Consider the following 21,945-nt stretch of genomic DNA (forward strand, 5'->3'; position numbering starts at 1 on the left):
AGATTGCATTGTTTATGCAATCTCATAATATTTTTAAACCCAAGAGTTTCGCGACTTCTGACGATGATTATCTCGTAAATTTAATCTACACTTGTTATCCAATACAAACTCGTTGCACCATCCGGTGACGTGCGTATTTGAGTTGATAAGATGACTAGGCGTATTCTCGAATCGTGAGAGGCGGAAAAATCTTAGAATTGATGCTGCGTTGTCGCGATATTGTTTATTCTTGAGAAAAATGGCGCATAATTGCCACAATTTACCGTACAAATTTACCGTCTATTTAGCACAACTTACATCTACTCGCCGAAGCGACGTAAATAAATCACATTAAGTAACACTTCTACTTTCTTGCTTGCTCTCTCACTGCTTTCAACATCTTGTCTTTGTTTATCGCCGACACCAAAATATCGTAAACCTGCAAGGAATATAGATTGTTATTCATTTGTTTGCTCGACTCGAACGTCGGGTATTGTGTATTTTTCAATAGACGCTGAACCGAACGTTAACCATCGCGAAGCAAACTATATAATTTCGAACAAGGAAGAATGCGCTGAACGGCCGACGTTCGTTTTATTTATTAAATTTATACTGGAGACCGTGTAATTCTGCGATATAAAAGAGATGAACGTCCTTAAAAATAAGTAACCTACTATGTTTCAAAATATGCGTGAGAAAAGTTATGAATAGTCTTATGGAACGTTTACGAATCGTTCTTAAGCTTGGTATTTTAACGATGAAGTTGCAACTTTGGTTCACGATTGGAAAGATTCTGTTAAAAGTTTTCTATACAAGTTGCGCTTGTATAAAACGCACTTATATCTTCTATGCAATTTTTATGCAATCACATTTCGTGTATATTGTATGTAAAATTCACTTTGCATAGATTCGTAGCTTTTTCTTCTGGGCATTATTATTTCTTCTATTCGTACTTACTTCTACTACTGGCGGAGTTCCTAACGCATACATCACTGCATCAGCAACGTCGCTGTCTTGTAAGGTTGGCATATTGAAAATAGCTTCAGAAACTTCCTTGAATGCATTTGTCAGCATATCTGTCATCACTGCTCCAGGGCTGACATTCTATTCAAATATAAAAGAAGACATTGTATCTACTGGAATTCTTATAACATTACAGGTTCTTCTCGGGGCAAGGATATCGGTATTATATATTATACATAATTAGTTAATTAGTATATATATAATATACTAATATATAAATATACTAAGTAACTAATTATATATAATATATAATACCGATATCCTTGCCGCGAGAAGATATTATAATATATCGATATTATATAAGATATTATATATATATATATATATATATATATATATATATATATATATATATATATATCGATATTTAATAATAATTTATCGATATTATAATATATCGATATTTAATAATAATTAATCGATATTTTTTTTTAATTTATCGATATTATAATATATATTATATATATCGATATTATGAACTGAACGCGCGAGAAATTGAACGAACGTACACAATATCGAAATATCTTCGAGATAACGGAAACAGCATTGGCTGAAAAGAGTTCAGCTTCGCGCTACATTAATGAAGAAAGTAAACAAAACAGAGACAGTCTGATCGTGTACGGTGTGTTTCGAGAGCTATCAGCCATCGCTATACCAGCTATCTCGTAGAAGAAACAGTGTTAACGGTTCGCAATGTTAACGTATCGCTGTCGCTGGTAACGGAACATTTTACTGACAACCGGTTAGATTGGTCTTCTTACGTTGCTTCGACACGTTCTCAGCGTGTCAATGAATCCGACCAACCGATCCGATCCCATTCAGACAAATGAAATGAAATCATACCGTTACTTTGACGTTCAAGTTGGCGAGTCCAATTTCGTGGCGGAGTTCGGTAGCTAAAGCAGTCAGGGCGTATTTACTGGCACCGTACATGCCAATTGGCACCGATATTATCTCCGCGTTGTGACCAGCGATGCTAGAAACAGTGACACAGGAATTCGAAATATATGCACTTTCTGTCTTGTGCGATAGTTTTTATGAAGTTTTGATTTCACGCGTTTATGTTGTATACGCATCGCGTTACGTACCTACTGATGTTAACGATATGCCCGGCCACGTTTCGTTTCTTTATCGATTTGACAGCCTCTCGTGCACAGATTGCAGGAGCTATAACATTCGTGTCCAATACCCTGCGGTAGTCCTCCACGGTCGTGTCTGCAACATAATGTTCGATCACTGATCATTTCGTCGATCGAAAATTTTCGAAACGAAACACTTTCGATCCTCCCCGATTTTCCGCAAACGTTTTCCACAAGCGTACGCGGTTCGTATCTTTCGCGGCGGAAAGTACAGCGACGTGGAGAAATTCGCGAGCCTCGAACGGGGCTATGCATCCGCAAGTTAAAATGAAGGTCGTCATCGGTGCAGCGGTTGTTGACCGTGAATAAGAACTTCCGCGTGGATGCATCGACCTCCGAGCCGGTTTCGTCCGTATACAGAGTGTCCAATATCGAACAATCGAGTTTCGACGGTAAGAAAAAAAGGAAGCTTACAGTTTTTCTCTTATACTTCACACTTCGTCGACGACGAAATTCACACTTCCGAGATTCGAAGAAAGTGAACTAAGGAGACGATTCGCGGAAATGAAAAGACAGCGATTCGGGGAACGATGAACTTTACCAATGATCGCCGACATTTCGGAAACTCCGGCATTGTTAATCAAGATATCCACTCCGCCAAGTTTCTGGTCGACCCAGTTGAACGCTTTCACGATGTCTTCTTCTTTACGGAGATCGCACACGACCGGGAAGAATTTATCCTTGCCGAGTTGGTCGGTTAGCACGAGAAGCTTGTCTTCCCGCCTAGCGAGGCCCACCACCTTGACATTGTCCTTGACAAGAGCTCTTGAAATCGCGGCCCCTATGCCGGCGCTCGCGCCTGTCACCACCGCTACTTTGCCGGTCCAACGATTCATGCTTCTTGATTCCGTATTGCAGACTGTCCAGCTCCGCTATACCTCAATCCGTTTTATATACGCACCGCAGTCTCTACATATCTCTCGTGTATCCAACCAGCGTCGCGTGCTCCGGGACACGTCATTCAGATTACTCTGCTTGTTCTTTCCTCTGTATATGTGTGTGCGTAACTCGTGGCAACGTCGGTGGATTCGCCTATTACTATAGCGTCACTTAATACCACTTGTTGGCCTTAAATCGGGATGAACGTGATTGTCGAAATCATGCTTGTTACGATGAACGTTACATTTTTACGCGCGTTGTTAATACGCCCGGCGTCGTGTCGATCACGCGTGGGTGGTATTAACCCTTTGCACCCGAAGCCGTTTTAATTGAAAATCTAAAGCAAATTTTTCTGGCTTATAGTATTGCCATTTTTGTATGACAAAGTGCATTCTATGCGTGTGCAATTGAATCTTGCGGTGACTCATAACAACAAATTAACAAATTTTTAAATCTAAACTTTGTTAATGTAGAAATTATCTTGGAATGTGGTACAATAATTTTAGTGGTGTTTCAGAGTCACCACTCGAGTCCGTTTATTATTATTTAAAACATATTAACATGAAAACTCTAGACATTTCTCCCAACCTAAGAAGATCTCTTTTCTTTCACAATTTTTATTCGCTTTTAGATATTGAATTGAACGCTTACTCGAACCACGTTACAGTTAAAATGGCTTCGAGTGCAAAGGGTTAACATCAAGATTCTAGACATCTATTCCAACCTAAGAAGATTTCTTTTCTTTCGCAATTTTTATTCGCTTTTACATATTGAATTGAACGTTTACTCGAACCACGTTACAGTTAAAATGGCTTCGAGTGCAAAGGGTGAAAAACTCTAGATATTTCTTCCAACCTAAGAAGTTTTCTTTCGCAATTTTTATTCGCTTTTACATATTGAATTGAACGCTTACTCAACCCACGCTAGAATTTTTTAGCAGTTTATTCAATAAAAGCAAGACTCGGTAACGTAAAAATTGCTCGAAATTACGGCACGGTAAATTTTGTCGACGCCTCGTAGTCGCCATTCGAGTGCAAAGAGTTAACTAGGTCTTGAGATTAATTTTGATTGTAAGCTACCGAACGTTACCAAGATTGTTAGACTACACAAGAGTTCAATTAACATTTCTTACGGTAAATATGAACTTTTTAGCTACGGTTTCATTAATTAACCCCTTGACGTACCATCTTCTTCGCAGTTGCTGCGATTAGAAATGTTTCGACTGCAATGATTTTTTAGAAGGGAAAGAAAATTGACGTTTATCGTGTGCCTAAATTTGCTTGAATGCTTAAATATCGTTGACAAAGGATTATAATTTAATTCCAATTTTAAAAGAGAGAATAACATCCTTACTTATTGTGTTGATACTAGAAATTTTCGTCACGAATCGTACTCGTCGAAGTACGACAAGGGGTTAAACGACTTTGATATTCTGCGGTTAACGCGTTAATCGCGGTCGCAGGAGCGTTGATTTTTCTCCCGCGTAACTGTCCCGTGTTCATAATTTATTCAAAATGCGAAAGAATTCGACGAATTAAACGTTGAGTTGATCTTACTTCCGGAATCTGCGCAGTCACTTTCCGAACGTGTTAAACATATTTTAAAATTTATTTCACAACGTCATCGTGATGTGTATTCTGCGAAATAACCGATTGCGAGAGATCGATGTCTGCGGTTAACGCGTTAATCGCGGTCGCAGGAGCGTTGATTTTTCTCCCGCGTAACTGTCCCGTGTTCATAATTTATTCAAAATGCGAAAGAATTCGATGAATTAAACTTTGAGTTGATCTAATTTCCGGAATCTGCGCAGTCACTTTCCGAACGTGTTAAACATATTTTAAAATTTATTTCACAACGTCATCGTGATGTGTATTCTTTGAAATAACTGATTGCGAGAGATCGATATTCTGCGATTAACGCGTTAATCGCGGTCGCAGGAGCGTTGATTTTTCTCTCGCGTAACTGTCCCGTGTTCATAATTTATTCAAAATGCGAAAGAATTCGACGAATTAAACCTTGAGTTGATCTTACTTCCGGAATCTGCGCAGTCACTTTCCGAACGTGTTAAACATATTTTAAAATTTATTTCACAAAGTCATCGTGATGTGTATTCTGCGAAATAACCGATTGCGAGAGATCGATATTCTGCGGTTAACGCGTTAATCGTGGTCGCAGGAGCGTTGATTTTTCTCTCGCGTAACTGTCCCGTGTTCATAATTTATTCAAAATGCGAAAGAATTCGACGAATTAAACGTTGAGTTGATCTTACTTCCGGAATCTGCGCAGTCACTTTCCGAACGTGTTAAACATATTTTAAAATTTATTTCACAACGTCATCGTGATGTGTATTCTGCGAAATAACCGATTGCGAGAGATCGATGTCTGCGGTTAACGCGTTAATCGCGGTCGCAGGAGCGTTGATTTTTCTCCCGCGTAACTGTCCCGTGTTCATAATTTATTCAAAATGCGAAAGAATTCGATGAATTAAACTTTGAGTTGATCTAATTTCCGGAATCTGCGCAGTCACTTTCCGAACGTGTTAAACATATTTTAAAATTTATTTCACAACGTCATCGTGATGTGTATTCTTTGAAATAACTGATTGCGAGAGATCGATATTCTGCGATTAACGCGTTAATCGCGGTCGCAGGAGCGTTGATTTTTCTCTCGCGTAACTGTCCCGTGTTCATAATTTATTCAAAATGCGAAAGAATTCGACGAATTAAACCTTGAGTTGATCTTACTTCCGGAATCTGCGCAGTCACTTTCCGAACGTGTTAAACATATTTTAAAATTTATTTCACAAAGTCATCGTGATGTGTATTCTGCGAAATAACCGATTGCGAGAGATCGATATTCTGCGGTTAACGCGTTAATCGTGGTCGCAGGAGCGTTGATTTTTCTCTCGCGTAACTGTCCCGTGTTCATAATTTATTCAAAATGCGAAAGAATTCGACGAATTAAACTTTGAGTCGATCTTACTTCCGGAATCTGCGCAGTCACTTTCCGAACGTGTTAAACATATTTTAAAATTTATTTCACAACGTCATCGTGATGTGTATTCTTTGAAATAACTGATTGCGAGAGATCGATATTCTGCGGTTAACGCGTTAATCGCGGTCGCAGGTGCGTTGATTTTTCTCCCGCGTAACTGTCCCGTGTTCATAATTTATTCAAAATGCGAAAGAATTCGACGAATTAAACTTTGAGTCGATCTTACTTCCGGAATCTGCGCAGTCACTTTCCGAACGTGTTAAACATATTTTAAAATTTATTTCACAAAGTCATCGTGATGTGTATTCTGTGAAATAACCGATTGCGAGAGATTGAATCAGTGACAACATACGGAATGACACCGTGAGAACAACTTGTACCGCCACTGCCCTGCGATCCCCACCACGAGGATGTTGCATAGGCCTGTTACACAGAGATTATACGAATAGTCGCACGCAAGTCGCGAGCGATAGATAAATTACACAGGTGTGTCATGCCGAATGACGAACAAAAACAAATGATTGGATAATTATTGTAATTAACCTATTTGTCGAAGAATATTTCTTTCGTATACTTGAAGGATTTTAAATATTCAATTCCATTGCAGTTAAACGCACATCTACGAAATTTTACGATATTTACTTTTAAATTCGTATTACACAGTACAACACGCATTTTGACTTTTAACGACCACTGGATGATTCTTGTAGAGCGTCGCTTCTCAAACACCGATCCGAAAACTGAATTGCTCTGTTACCCTTAGTTTTCAAAAAACGAGAGCTTTTGCGAGAGCGTGCAATATTTAGCAAAAACGAAGTATCGGAATATTTCTAATATTATAAATATTAATATTATTAATATTATTATTATAATATTTATAATATCATAAATATTAATATTATTATTATAATATTTATAATATTATAAATATTGATATTATTATTATAATATTTATAATATTATTAATATTATTATTATAATATTTATGATATTATAAATATTATAATAATAATATTAATAATATTAATATTTATAATATTAGAAATATTATAAATAAAAATTTATTTATACTACTTATGCTTCTAAATAGTGTTGAATGACCTTCAAAGTTTAAGAAAAATGTTGAAGCATTATATAACTAAGTAAGCATAACTTACTTAAGTATAACTAACCGCGTCGTCTGATTCTGTAAACATTTCTGAAGACGCAACAATGGAGAAAAAGTGTCGAAACGATTTTAGATTCGTACAGATCGAGAAAATTTAAATAAGCAATGCGTGTCGCCGACGATTTGCCACCGCGTGGTCTGTTGTAGTTTTGTCCACGACGTAGTGCTCGCAGCTGCGCGTGATCATCGCCGATAACGGCCTTGAATGAACCAGTCATTCTGTCTAACATTTTATATTTTTCTAACATTTAACTGTTGTATTTCTTGTTTCTTTCTATTTCTGTGAAGCTTCCTGATTACAAACCTTAAATAAAAATATAAAAAAATAAAATATAAAAAATAAAAAAATAAATAAAAAGTACTTTAAAATAGCTTAAGTAACGTAAAAGCTTTAAATACTACGTAAAATTTTACGGAGTTTCACAACATTCTTTAGTATTATTAGCAGTATTTATTGAATATTCCTTTATACCACTTACATGTGACTTCCGCTTCTTACAATTAATGCTTAAGACTAACGTTTCAAATTACCATCTAAACCTATCACTTTTAACGTTTAAAACTAACGCTTCTCTTCTATTATTCGTTCTTCCTTTCTCGCTTTATCTCTTCTTATAAAAATCGATATTGACACATTCAGGAACTTTTCCTTTATCTTTCAAGCCAATGTGACCTTTCTGACTTTTTTAATTTTCGCGCAATATAATAAATTCCCCCGAACTGTTCTTCAGCTTGTAAACAAAAAAATGGATAATTTAAGAAGAGGAGCCCCATTTTTATTGCCTTGCGCCTTGTTTTTATGGCCTTGCGCCTCATCTTTAAGGCTTGAATGGCGACACGAACCATTTATATTCAAATCATGAATGAAACATTGAATGAACAGCGTGTTCCTCACAATGAACTCCGAAAACAGTTTGTGCGTTATAAAAATATCAGCGTGTTTACACCGTAACATTGACAGAACCTAGACTCTAGAGCAGAGCTGTTCAACAGTTTGCCCGTACGGACAGCGATTTTCAGCCCAGAGCAAACACCGATCGGCGAGCTCTAGGCTCGTCTTTCGAGGGCAACGGTGTCCCTTACCTAAGCGACTCGTAGGACACGTTATTAGCTGAAGGCGGTGATAGAGGTCGACTGTAGGTTACGTCGAAATTGAGTGAAATAGAATGAGCATCGGACGATCCTCATAGGTCCTAGTGACGTAAGCACTAACCATATGGCTCCACTCCGCTAAGACGTTTGCCCATAGCTTTGCCCTTAGCCCGTGGATTTGCCCTTGCCCGCCGCGAGACCTGTTGAACAGCTCTGCTCTAGAGCAAACATATTGCTTTTTGAACCGCAGGATACAAAGGAAATATTTAGACCGTTCAGTATAGAAGTAATACTTTTATGCTCATTGGTCAGCGTTTTTCGTTAACAACTCGTTAACGATGCCTCGGAGAAAATTTTTGTAAAGGAAGAAGTTGCTTCGAATGACCTCAGTAATCTCTAATTTCCCTGAAGTGCCATAATTTTGGGACACCCTGTATATTACTGTTTTCGTTAGTCTTCTAATCTACACATTGCTCGATAATTAAAAATCAAATCTATGGTGCTACTGGAACCTCGATTGGTTTATTTTGAGGTATGATTGTGAGCTCGTATACCTGAAAAAGATAGTCAATGATTATAGCTTTGCTTCAAATCATATTAACAACTATTAACACGTTGAATACCACGGGGGTCACCGGTGACCGGCAATTAACCTTTTAGGTACGGCTGAATTCTGCGCGAGGCTATTTCTCTGGACGGCAGAGTCTGATATGTACTGTACAGGGTGTCTGTATATTCTATCTGTATATTGTTAAGATACAGTTATATTGTTAAGATAAGTCTGTATATTTTAAATCGATGTGAAGACAAAAGAAGTGTGAAACAATGCATATGGTGACGATTATTTGATTCAAACGATGACCGAGTGAGCTACTAGAGTAAGCCACTATAGGCGCGCCCAAATTGATAGGAATATATACAATTTCAAACAAATGTCAATATCTAAAATTTTGTATTATTACCATCGTCAATTCAAACAGTGTTCCCTGTCGCAATTAACATGTCAAACATGGTTATACACTGTAACTTTATCTATTGCAGATAATATTTCAACATTATATATATATGTATGAATTGAAAAATTCATCGTGGCGCCACGGACGATTTATGTAAAACCGGCGTGACATTCAACGTGTTAACATATGTATATTGATCCTTATAAAAAGTTTGCTACCTCTGCGCCTTCCGGTGCTCCTAATGCATATATCACTGCATCGGCTATATCTTGATCACGTAACATTGCCACCTTCTCGGCGGTCTCTGGACTCCACCGCATTGCATTTACAATTAAATCTGTGTGTACGGCTCCCGGACTGATACTCTATAAATAACCCATGATTCATTTTATCTATTAATTTATACTGGAGACTGTGTAAGTCGGCGATATAAAAAGATGAACGTCCTTCAAAATAAGTAACATTCTATTGGGTTGGCAACTAAGTAATTGCCGATTTCAGTTATAGGTGTCTCTCACTCCCATTTTTATGATATCCGTAAATGTTATATTATAAAATTATTATTATCATTATTATTATGTTATTTTTTATTATCCGTGAATGTTAGCAACTGGACAAATTGAATGCAGCGATCAAGAAAAAGCGACCAGAATTGGTCAATCGTAAAGGTGTCATTTTCCACCAGGACAATGCTAGGTCGCACACGTTTTTGTCCACTCGGCAAAAATTCATGGATATTGGTTGGGAATTGATGTTAATTTTATATTTATATTATATTTTCAAAATATATGCTTTTTCAAGCTCATTATCTAAAATAATAGTTTGTCTCAAATTGAGTTCAATATTGGAGAGATAATAAAATAAGAGAAGTAAAAAATAGTGAAGATTGATCTTAAATAGGTAAAAGGGTATTCAATTAGTTGTCCTCCAAGTCATGTGAGTATAATAAATGAAAGAATAAATAATCGATAAGTGTATTTTGATTTAATTAGTAGAATTTATTAGATGAATATTTATTTAAATTTAATATAGATATAAATAATAAGATTAAAATTGGCATGAATAAGCCAATTACTCCTCCAAATTTATTTGGGATTACTCGAAGAATTGTGTAAGCGAATAAAAAATATCATTCTGGTTTAATATGCTCTGGTGTAATTATTGGGTTAGCTAAAATAAAATTATCTGGGTCTGAGAGTATATATGGGTATTTTATGATGATAATAATAAAGATATTAATAATTAACATGTATCCGAAAATGTCTTTGATGAAAAAATATGGGTAGAATCTTGTTAAATAATATTTATTTCTTGTTCCTAATATAGCCCTGATCTTGCGCCATCGGATTACCACTTATTTCGATCCCTCGACAACTCCTTTCGTGGTATAACTTTTAACGATGATGACGCTGTAAAATCTCACTTAACTCAGTTTTTGGCCGAAAAGGATCGGACTTTCTACGAGCGTGGAATTTTCAAGTTGTCAGAGAGATGGCAAAAGGTCATCGAACAAAATGGAAAATACATTACAGATTAAACTTCATTCCAAGTAAAAAAAAAATTGTTATTTCATTGAACAAATCGGCAATTACTTAGTTGCCAACCCAATATGTTCCGAAATATGTGTGAGAAAAATTATGAATAGTCTTATGGAACGTTTACGAATCGTTCTTAAGCTTGGTATTTTAACGATGAAGTTGCAACTTTGGTTTACGATTGGAAAAATTGTGTCAAAAATTTTCTACACAAGTTGCAAATTACTTAAATCTTCTATACAATTTTTATGCAATTACGTTTCGTATATATTATATGTAAAATTCACTTTGCATACATTTGTTAAAAGGTGTATTATACTTTAAGATTAATTTAAAAGATAATTGACTTTAAACCATAGAACCAATCAACATTTTGCACAAATTGTTAGTTTACGGTTATCGAAATTGTGGAGATACATTTGTGAGAGATTTTTGTAAGGAACGAATATTACAAACAGGGACCGTTATAAAAATCCGAATAAATGTATCATCGTTGCTTTCATAAAGTAATATAAAATTAACGTATTGTTAAAAATGATAAACTAGCGAGTAAAATTGTTGCTATTGCGAATGCGCGCCCGAGACAGCCTCAATTTTTTCGATCATCATCTATCATCTATTAAATCTAATTTAACAGCGTCTTGTTGCGGATATTTGATGTTTATAATCAAAATACTTGCTAGTAACAAAAAGGCTCACCGTAACTCTTATGTTAAGTTTGGCAATGATTATCTCATGCCGAAGCTCCGCCGTTAAAGCTGTCAGGCCATATTTACTAGGACCGTACATGCCGAGAGGTATTTGAATAGCTTCCGCATAATGTCCAGCTATACTGTAAATCGAATGACTCTCCTAATTTACTTTTCACGTTGTATTTATGATTTAACAAGTACATGTTAGGCAATTTCTATCATCTACGTTCGTAGATTAGGTATCGTACAATTTTTAAATATTTCAGAATTCGAATGATTTGCATCGCGTTACTATCTACAGTGTATAAAAAAATAAGCCTCTTTAGAAAAAATTGAATTTCCATAAAGTTTCAGCGATATTCAATATCGTTATCAAATGCACTGTTTTAATTTATACCGATTGACTTACGGTGTTATTAATGCATTTAAAATAATAAACATGTATCATACGTCAATGGTACAGTGTAACAAGGAACGTTATAATTTTAAACCCAGCAAATTTATGATTTATTATTGTACTTTCAACAGTTTCGATGGAATCTCAAAAGTCTAATGAAAAAGATTGAGGTAAATGTGTATCACAAATTTGCAACGAATCTCACCTGTTGATGTTGAATATATGGTATATAATAAACATATATCGTACGTCAATGGTACAATATAACAGGGAACGTTATAATTTTAAAGCCAAAAAATTTATGATTCATTATTGTCCTTTCAACAGTTTCGATGTAATCTCAAAAGTTTAATGAAAAAAATTGAGGTAAATGTTTCACAAATTTGCAACGAATCTCACCCGTTGATGTTGAATATATGGTATATAATAAACATATATCGTACGTCAATGGTACAATATAACAGGGAACGTTATAATTTTAATCCCAGCAAATTTATGATTCATTATTGTACTTTCAACAGTTTCGATGTAATCTCAAAAGTCTAATGAAAAAGATTGAGGTAAATGTATCACAAATTTGCAACGAATATCACCTGTTGATGTTGAATATATGGTATATAATAAACATATATCATACGTCAATGGTACAATATAACAGGGAACGTTATAATTTTAAACCCAGCAAATTTATGATTCATTATTGTACTTTCAACAGTTTCGATGGAATCTCAAAAGTCTAATGAAAAAGGTTGAGGTAAATGTATCACAAATTTGCAACGAATCTCACCTGTTGATGTTGAATATATGGTATATAATAAACATATATCGTACGTTAATGGTACAATATAACAGGGAACGTTATAATTTTAATCCCAGCAAATTTATGATTCATTATTGTACTTTCAACAGTTTCGATGGAATCTCAAAAGTTTAATGAAAAAGATTGAGGTAAATGTTTCACAAATTTGCAACGAATCTCACCTGTTGATGTTGAATACATGGCCGCGTGTCTTGCGCTTCTTGTTCGATTTCGCGAACTCTCTTGCACATATTGCGGGTCCAATTAAGTTAGTATCGATTATACGTCGGTACTCTTCGTAAGATGCCTCTGTCACACAAAGAACATAGATTATCATTCTTCTGCAGCAATTTCAAAGAAAAATGATTATAATTGTTTTCGACTATTTGTTTTCGGGCGTAATTAAATTCAAATTTATCGAGTAAGATCTAAGATATTTTTCATTCAAAAATAAAAGAATAAAAACATTTAATACGTCTTATTCCATAAATAAAATGTTGATTAAGCCCGTAAGGCACAGCAATTGCACAACAAATACAATTATACATTCAACGAGGATCATCATCCGCGGCGTACAGTCAGTCAAGAACAGCTCCGTACATCTTTTGAAACGCAATAACTTTTTTTAATCTAGACTCAACGACTTGAATTTTTTTTTACAAAGGGACTAGTATACTAGACAATGACTAAAATGCTGTTTTCAAATTTTGCTATTGCTTGGAATGACAAAAAAAAGAAAGAAAATTCTCGTTTTTTATTTTTTTTTATCTGAGTCTATGACGAAAATTTAAGAAATGCAATTCGTAGATTTCGGTGACTTACATCCGTGCTGAAAATTTTATCGAAATCGTTCTTGTGAGTTACTACAAATTAAGGACGGCAGAAATCTCAGTTTGGTCACGATTTCGACCAAATCTGTAGTTTTCCAAATCGTCCAGCGCCTGTAGCCCGAGTCTGGGTTAATCGATTTCGTTCAAAATTTCAGCACGCATATAACAGGTTCAAAACAAAAGTTAAAAAGCAATTTGTTTACTTTCTTCTGTCATTCCAATCAATAACGAAATTAAAAAAAGAAAAACATTTTAGCCATTGTCTAGTACGTTAGTCTCTCTACCATCTAATAAAAGAATTCAAGTTATTTAGTGTAGTTTTAAAAAAATTATTGCGTTTCGAAAGGTGTACAGAGCTTTTTCTAACTGACTGTAAGACAACTGTTCAAAGTCATTTATATAATTAGATGCGCCACATGTTGCTCGTAGAAGAAGGCAACGACTGAGATTTCTTACATAACAGATTTCGCTTCTAAAAACAGTGATATCGAACATTTGTTAAGTGCCTGTTACATTGTTACCGTGTCTTTCGTTATTCTGAACGTATTCTTTCCTCTTTCGTTGTTTCTCAGTTAACAAAAGTTGCCTTTTCAATGAAAAGTCAACATGTTTAACACTAGGCCTACCAATATTCGAAATAACTGTTTTTCTGATCTTTTCTTTCAGAGTTCCTGATATTATAAAAATATTTCTAGGAGAAATTTTTAGGTACACATACTTCTTTATATATTACGAAGTACTTCTTTATATACAGAGTGTCCCAAAAATGTCTTGCAATTCGAAAATGGCGAGTTCCTCGGATCATTTGAAGCAACTTCTTCCTTTACAAAAGTTTTCTCCGAGGCACCGTTAACGAGTTATTAACGAAAAACAGTGACCAATAAGAATCGAGTAAGGCTGACGCGAGGCGAACCAGCCAATCAGTGCACGAAGCCCAGTTCCGCTCATTGGCTCTGTCGCCTCGCGCCAGCTGAGCTGGGATTCGACCGCCTCGACCGCTGGCGCCGTTGGCTCGGCCGCCTAGCGGCAGCTGATCTCGCCTCTCATTGGTCACTGTTTTTCATTAATAACTCGTTAACGGTGCCTCGGGGAAAATTTTTGTAAAGGAAAAAGTTGCTTCAAATGACCTGAGGAACTCGCCACGTTCGGATTGCGAGACATTTTTGGGACACCTTGTATATGTATAATCTATTGTTTTCCCATATACTAAAGCACTTATAGTAAGTAGAAACATAAATTTTGTTTATTTATTGCGCATGTTCTTTTGTATAATAATTCAAAATATATAATATAATATTACAATATACACTTAAATTTTGTCACAATCTTGTTTATCGTTTATTATACAAAAGAACATGCGCAATAAATGAACAAAATTTATGTTTCTACTTACTATAAGTAGTGCTTCAATATATGAGAAAACAATTGATTAAATAATACTATCATAAACAATAAAAAGGAGCAATAATTTTTCTAATAATATCGTGTCCGAATATTAATGCGACTCACTGTAAATCGTACGAAGTTTAAATAAATTCAATCTTAGCATTGTTAAAAATCAATATACATTAGTCGAACATTTGGGTTCGGTAGTTCTAGTGTTAAAAGATTTAAACTACAGAAAACGCGTTCTCGTTTACGGAATATATAAAAACACGTTTCACAAATTACATTAAATAACAAATAAAAAGAATACAATCCGCATTAATTAATGTTTCCATGTGTACAGTTAGCTTTACACAACACATCATAAAATATTATAATTTCTAATATAAGAAACATTTTGGATACTTTATATTTTATATGCAGATCGAAGCTTAGGCTCGGTATCCTCGGTGGGACTCGATGGTCCTTAATTACGTATAAACGGCATGAATAATTAGTGTTAATATAGTAGCTCTTGTAGCCAGTTATAAGGCCTTACTTATGAGATACTCGGCTGTCCCATGAGATACCCGGGTATTTTTGCTCTACCCAAGTGTCTCATGAGTACTCGGGTACCCGGATAATGATACTAATTTTAGTTAAAGGATACATTCTACTAAAGATATCGAAAAATTTAAAAACAAATTTCAATCTTGTCATTTTTACGAAACAGTACGCGTCTCAATTAGAGATTCAGTAGAGTCGGTAAGTTTACTGTTAAAATACTAAAAATCGATTGATTTTCGAACAAACGTCAGAGTTTCCGAAATTCAATAACCGTTCGACCAAAAGTAAAGAACTTGGAAATTAATGGATTGACGATGCTAACCGATAATCGGCGACGTAGATACCATTCCAGCGTTGTTTATAAGGATATCGACGCCACCGAATTTTTCTTCGGTCCATCTGAAGGCTCGTATAATGTCGTCCTGTTTCATGAGGTCGCATGGCACAGGATAGAATTTGTCTTTGCCGAGTTGGCTGGCTATTTCCTGCATTCGCTCCTTCCTTCTTGCAAGGCCAACTACTTTAACACCATGTTTCACAAGAGATTTGGCGACCGCTGTACCGATTCCACTACTGGCACCAGTCACGATCGCTACTTTACCAGACCAGTCTTCCATCTTACGGCACGATATTTGTTACATTGGTATCATTATGTGTACTGCTTCTATTTTATACAGAGGTCCCCTCCATGCGAAACAATCTTGCGTGTCATAAAATAGTCAATGCAGCGGACCATGCTAGAATGATTGTAAATAAGTCATTTAATTACATACACCTTCAGAGGTTTACTGTCATCGGTGGCTTGTATAAGCCTTTTAAGGCTTGTATGACCTTTTAGTTTTTGTTGCGTTCTATCCCTGTCGTCACGAGTTTCGAAAACATATTCTACATATCGGTTTGCACGATGTTTAACCAATTAGCTTTTATACTTGTCATTGAGAAGTGTCAGTATAGTAATGTCTCCCTTACCGACGCTCAGATTATCCACTAAAGTGGATAATTTGGGAAGAGGAGATACGATTATTCGAGCCTTGCGGCTCATTTTTATAATTGTGGACAATTTATAACTATAAAAATAAATCGCAAAGCTCGAATAATCATGTCTCCTCTTCCCAAATTATCCAGTTTAGCGGATAGATACGATTATTCGAGCCTTGCGGCTCATTGTTATAATTGTGGACAATTTATAACTATAAAAATAAACCGCAAGGCTCGAATAATCATGTCTCCTCTTCCCAAATTATCCAGTTTAGTGGATAGATAGTGGATAAATACGATTATTCGAGTCTTGCGGCTCATTGTTATAATTGTGGACAATTTATAACTATAAAAATAAACCGCAAGGCTCGAATAATCATGTCTCCTCTTCCCAAATTATCCAGTTTAGTGGATAGATAGTGGATAAATACGATTATTCGAGCCTTGCGGCTCATTGTTATAATTGTGGACAATTTATAACTATAAAAATAAACCGCAAGGCTCGAATAATCATATCTCCTCTTCCCAAATTATTCAGTTTAGTGGATAGATAGTGGATAGATACGATTATTCGAGCCTTGCGGCTCATTGTTATAATTGTGGACAATTTATAACTATAAAAATAAATCGCAAAGCTCGAATAATCATGTCTCCTCTTCCCAAATTATCCAGTTTAGTGGATAGATAGTGGATAAATACGATTATTCGAGCCTTGCGGCTCATTGTTATAATTGTGGACAATTTATAACTATAAAAATAAACCGCAATGCTCGAAAAAACATATCTCCTCTTCCCAAATTATCCAATTTAGTGAACAGATAGTGGATAGATACGATTATTCGAGCCTTGCGGCTCATTGTTATAATTGTGGACAATTTATAACTATAAAAATAAATCGCAAAGCTCGAATAATCATGTCTCCTCTTCCCAAATTATCCAGTTTAGCGGATAGATACGATTATTCGAGCCTTGCGTTTCGTTTTTATAATTGTGGACAATTTATAACTATAAAAATAAACCGCAAGGCTCGAATAATCATATCTCCTCTTCCCAAATTATCCAGTTTAGTGGATAGATAGTGGATAGATACGATTATTCGAGCCTTGCGGATCATTTTTATAATTGTGGACAATTTATAACTATAAAAATAAACCGCAAAGCTCGAATAATCATGTCTCCTCTTCCCAAATTATCCAGTTTAGCGGATAGATACGATTATTCGAGCCTTGCGGCTCATTGTTATAATTGTGGACAATTTATAACTATAAAAATAAACCGCAAGGCTCGAATAATCGTATCTCCTCTTCCCAAATTGTCTATTTCTGTGGACAATTAGAGAGACATTACTGTACACGTGTTCACGAAATTTAAAAAAAAATATGTTTTTCTAATGAAAAAAATGTATTCCAAGATTACAAATAACGCGTTGCCAAGCGTTGAGCCTCATACGTCAAAAATCGAGCGACCTATCAACGGCATATAATGTAAACAGATGGGCAATCAGGCACGAATGAAATTTGAAACTTTTACATTTGTCAATACACTTTCATGAAAGTACTACGAATGCATCGAGGTGCTTTTCCCGCACAAAATCAGTCCAAACATGTCATCATTCGGACTTTCTTCAATGATATTATAATCTTTTCACAACATTATCAATAACAAATGTTCGATCACATGAAAATTCTACTACTGCTGAAAATATTGTGTCACAAAGAAGAAACGGAACACAAAATACACGCGTTTAATACAGGATACACGTGTGTTAGAAATACACGGGTACCCGAGGATTAAGAATTACACGGGTTAAAACTTGGAACTGTTAATTACACGTGCATTTAAAAACACGTGAAATAGTGATCTCTAGTTTTTGCTCTTCTATTCTGTTCTATCAGCTCTACTTAACAAGGGTATACGTACAATTTCGTGTAAGACTTCATATTAGAACATTCGCAGAGCAGTAAGTACGTGCTCTTCAAGACAAATGTAAAGCAAACCCTTGACATAGATTTATTATAGAAGCCGCATGATCTACTGCTGCGTGCATCATTCCGTTTAAGCTCCGAAGAAGATGATGTTAACGACCGAATTCTCCTAACAGGAATGCTGCAGCCTTTCTTTCGCAATGCTGCTCCACCTTCTTCAGATTTTCGGGGTTAGAATTTCTCAAGTCAATAATCAGTAATAATCTAGAGGACTATGTCTGATAATCGATAAATGAAATCAAGTTTAACCCGAGAAAGATAACCTACGTCGCAGAGGCGCCTGCGAAGACTGTTGATTTTTGTTAATTTTTCATAGAGGTCTAGTGATTTAAGTTTAAAATTACTTAAAATATAAAAAAATATAATATAAATGCATTTTATTTTTACAATAATGCCAAACCTTTAAAATGACTAGATTAACTTAAATAAATATCCATTATTAGTATAAAATTGACGCCTTAGAAAAGCATGCGCCTCTGAAGCGTATGGTTATCTTTTACGTACGTTGTCATATGGTTATCTTTCTAGGGTTAATGAAATATTGGATGAATTAGCAATCTTTTCAAATTTTTTCCAATATCAATTAACACTTTGCCGGCCGCTGTCACGCTGGCGTGACCTCTGCTCCCCAACGGTTACACTGTCCGACAAAATGAACAAGAATTCGAAAACCGAATTGCTCCATCACCCTCAGTTTTTTAAATAAACGAACTTTTGTAGCAACCCAAAATTTTCGACAAAAATGAGGTATTGCATGAAAAGTACAAACGTTAGAAAGTTCTAATTGGTGTTAAAAGACAGAGGAGAGTTTGCCGAATATAGTGGATTGAATATAGCACATTGAAGTACTAAAAAAAATTCAAAGTAGCACGCCCCACACGCTAAGAGGGTGCCCCATTGGATCCCTCCATCGGTGTTGATTACGCTTGATGTCCTGTCGGACAGAGAGAAGCGAGCAGCGAAGCTCATGGCGGCAAAACGTCGTGTACATGTTGCCGTCGAACATTTTCTCGATCTACTCGAAATGTATATCGTTCCGACACTTTTACCGGGTCGTTTCTTCTTCAGAAATGTCTACAGAATCCGATCCTGGGTAGAGTTTTCCTGCTGAACAAAAAACTTTTCGTAAAAATACAAAAATATTGCGCAGAAACTGCAAAAACAATTGATTACTATTCCTATTCTGAATTTTTGTTATAACTTCTTAATAAAGCTCTGTATGACCTATGTTTACATAACATTTTGTTCTTACTTTGTGCCATAGAATACACTGACAAAGTTTGAACATTAAAACCTGGGACACCATGTATATTAGATTTATTTGCTGCTATGTGTCGCGGAAAATAGTGATAATAAAAACTATACTGTACCATCTTAGAGATTCCTGGGTATGTGACGTACATTGTAAGAATGTACGTCATCGGTATCAATACTTACGTAATGAATCCGGGGTGTTGAGCATTCCAATGCAGTAATTCAGTAATTGGATGTATATAAGTGATAATTTTAGGATATAAAAATATGCATTAAAATTTATGTAACACTAATTTTAGTGCCATTTTTAATAATAACCATACCCCATATACGACGGATAGCGTAAATATCACCGTCGGTAGCAGTAGAATCCGCGCGAAATTCGCCGGCGGCAGCCTTAAAGGCGATGCGAGAAATAAGCGGCCGGCAAAGTGTTAATCTATTTAAATATTGATCAATGCACTCTAAAACACGAGAAAATAATTTATTTTGTATAATAATTCGATATGTTTCATGGGCGTAGAATTTCTCTTGAACAAACGATGAACTGTAAAAGATAAAAGCAATACAAGAGTCTACTTACAGTAACGTTTCTCTAACTGGCTCTCGGATTGTGCAGAAAAATGGACAGTTTGGGAAAAGGAGATACGATTAATTTGAGTCTTGCGTCTCGTTTTCATAATTATCGATTTTTCAACAATTACAAAAACGATACGCAAGGCTCGAATAATCGTATCTCCTTCTCCCAAATTGTCCATTTTGGCGCGCAATCTAAGCGCCAGTTAGGGAGACATTACTGTAATCTGTTGAAAAGAGTTCTCGTGGCTTCCTAAATCGCGTTCACGAACAGAGTTACAATTATAAAAACGAGCCGCAAGGCTCGAATAATCGTATCTCCTTCTCCCAAATTGTCCATTTTGGCGCGCAATCTAAGCGCCAGTTAGGGAGACATTACTGTAATCTGTTGAAAAGAGTTCTCGTGGCTTCCTAAATCGCGTTCACGAACAGAGTTACAATTATAAAGACGAGCCGCAAGACTCGAATAATCGTGTCTCTTTCTCCCAAATTGTCCATTTTGGCGCGCGATCTAAGCGTCAGTTAGGGAGACATTACTGTAATCTGTTGAAAAGAGTTCTCGTGGCTTCCTAAATCGCGTTCACGAACAGAGTTATAATTATAAAAACGAGCCGCAAGGCTCGAATAATCGTTTCTCCTCTTCCCAAATTGTCCATTATTGTGCACAACCTGAGCGTCAGTTAGGGAGACATTACTGTATTAGAAACACGAATTTGTAATATATGGTACGCGTGCCTCGTGTACCTGTGTATTTTAATACACAAGTGTCAACCTGATTGAAAAATTTCAATTAGGGCATCATCGAAGACAAACAAGGCGGAGCGTGCTTGAAGTTACATAAACTGATCTAATAATGTATGTTCCGTATAAAAAATTACACGATTTAAAGATCAGAGCAATTAACTGCACGGAAATACACACATGTACGTCATACTAAACCTTCCGTGCCGATTAAAATAGCCGGTGTCACTCTTATAAGGTTACTTTGAATGACTGATTGATTGATTTCGTAATTCACGCATACATAAATTATGATAAAAATAGCAAAATGTCTAAATGAATTCGATCTGGTAATTTTTTATTTTTAGTTCGTCATCTCTCATCTTAATAGGAATTATTACGATTCATAATCACTCCACGGCTGTATTTCAGCGTGTTCTGCGCATCTAGTGTCTCGTGGAAATATGTAATTGCATACTCTTTAAGAGGGGCTAATCGTTTTAAAATGGAACCAAACGTCTTAATCTTTCCTTTCAGAAATTAAAAGGGTCAATTTAACGAGCGAACAAGATTTTGAAAAAATTCCAATTCAAATAATCTGTAAGGACTCGCATGTAATGGGTTTCACTGGCACAAGTTCGTTCGGACAAATTGGACCGAATCGTGAAAAGAATCGAGGCAGTTAGTTTTACAGTTCCTTTCGAGAAGCTTTAGCTGCTACTTGGCACGGAGTTCCGGTGGATTTATCGAATTCAGTGTGAACTCTAATAAGGAATTCTTCGTTTTCGGTCTCAGAACTTGATTTCGTAAATAGGAGAACATTGATCAAATAATAGTATCCGAGGACATAATCATGCGAAGTAGTATGAATATTGAGTTTTAAACAACAAACGAACGTTGTGCAATTCATCCTCTAAACGAGATGAACCCAATAATAAATTGCAGTTCGACATGAATTGTGCACGAAATGATAATAATTTCGGATGTTCTAGGCTTAAAATGCGTATCCTCGTTCGA

The 21,945-nt window shown here is 35.8% G+C and overlaps 2 protein-coding genes across 2 annotated transcripts; both read right to left on the reverse strand.

Annotated features, from left to right (window-relative positions):
- Window positions 1–204: 204 nt before the first annotated feature.
- Window positions 205–3,025, reverse strand: LOC143259296 (farnesol dehydrogenase-like). The gene is made up of 5 exons (XM_076520830.1): window positions 2,683–3,025; window positions 2,091–2,217; window positions 1,846–1,978; window positions 937–1,083; window positions 205–418 (listed from the first exon to the last, which is right to left on the reverse strand). Exons 1-5 carry the CDS (start codon window positions 2,975–2,977, stop codon window positions 344–346), a joined length of 777 nt encoding a protein of 258 aa, XP_076376945.1. The 5' UTR covers window positions 2,978–3,025; the 3' UTR covers window positions 205–343.
- A 4,585-nt stretch (window positions 3,026–7,610) lies between these two features.
- LOC143259297 (farnesol dehydrogenase-like) lies at window positions 7,611–16,070 on the reverse strand. Its single transcript, XM_076520831.1, has 5 exons — window positions 15,738–16,070; window positions 12,836–12,962; window positions 11,465–11,597; window positions 9,449–9,595; window positions 7,611–8,828 (listed from the first exon to the last, which is right to left on the reverse strand). The coding sequence occupies exons 1-5, from the start codon at window positions 16,030–16,032 to the stop codon at window positions 8,769–8,771; spliced, it is 762 nt and encodes a 253-aa protein (XP_076376946.1). The 5' UTR covers window positions 16,033–16,070; the 3' UTR covers window positions 7,611–8,768.
- Window positions 16,071–21,945: the final 5,875 nt, after the last annotated feature.

This window comes from Megalopta genalis, chromosome 4 (genome assembly GCF_051020955.1).
Source record: "Megalopta genalis isolate 19385.01 chromosome 4, iyMegGena1_principal, whole genome shotgun sequence".
NCBI classification, from domain to species: domain Eukaryota; kingdom Metazoa; phylum Arthropoda; class Insecta; order Hymenoptera; family Halictidae; genus Megalopta; species Megalopta genalis.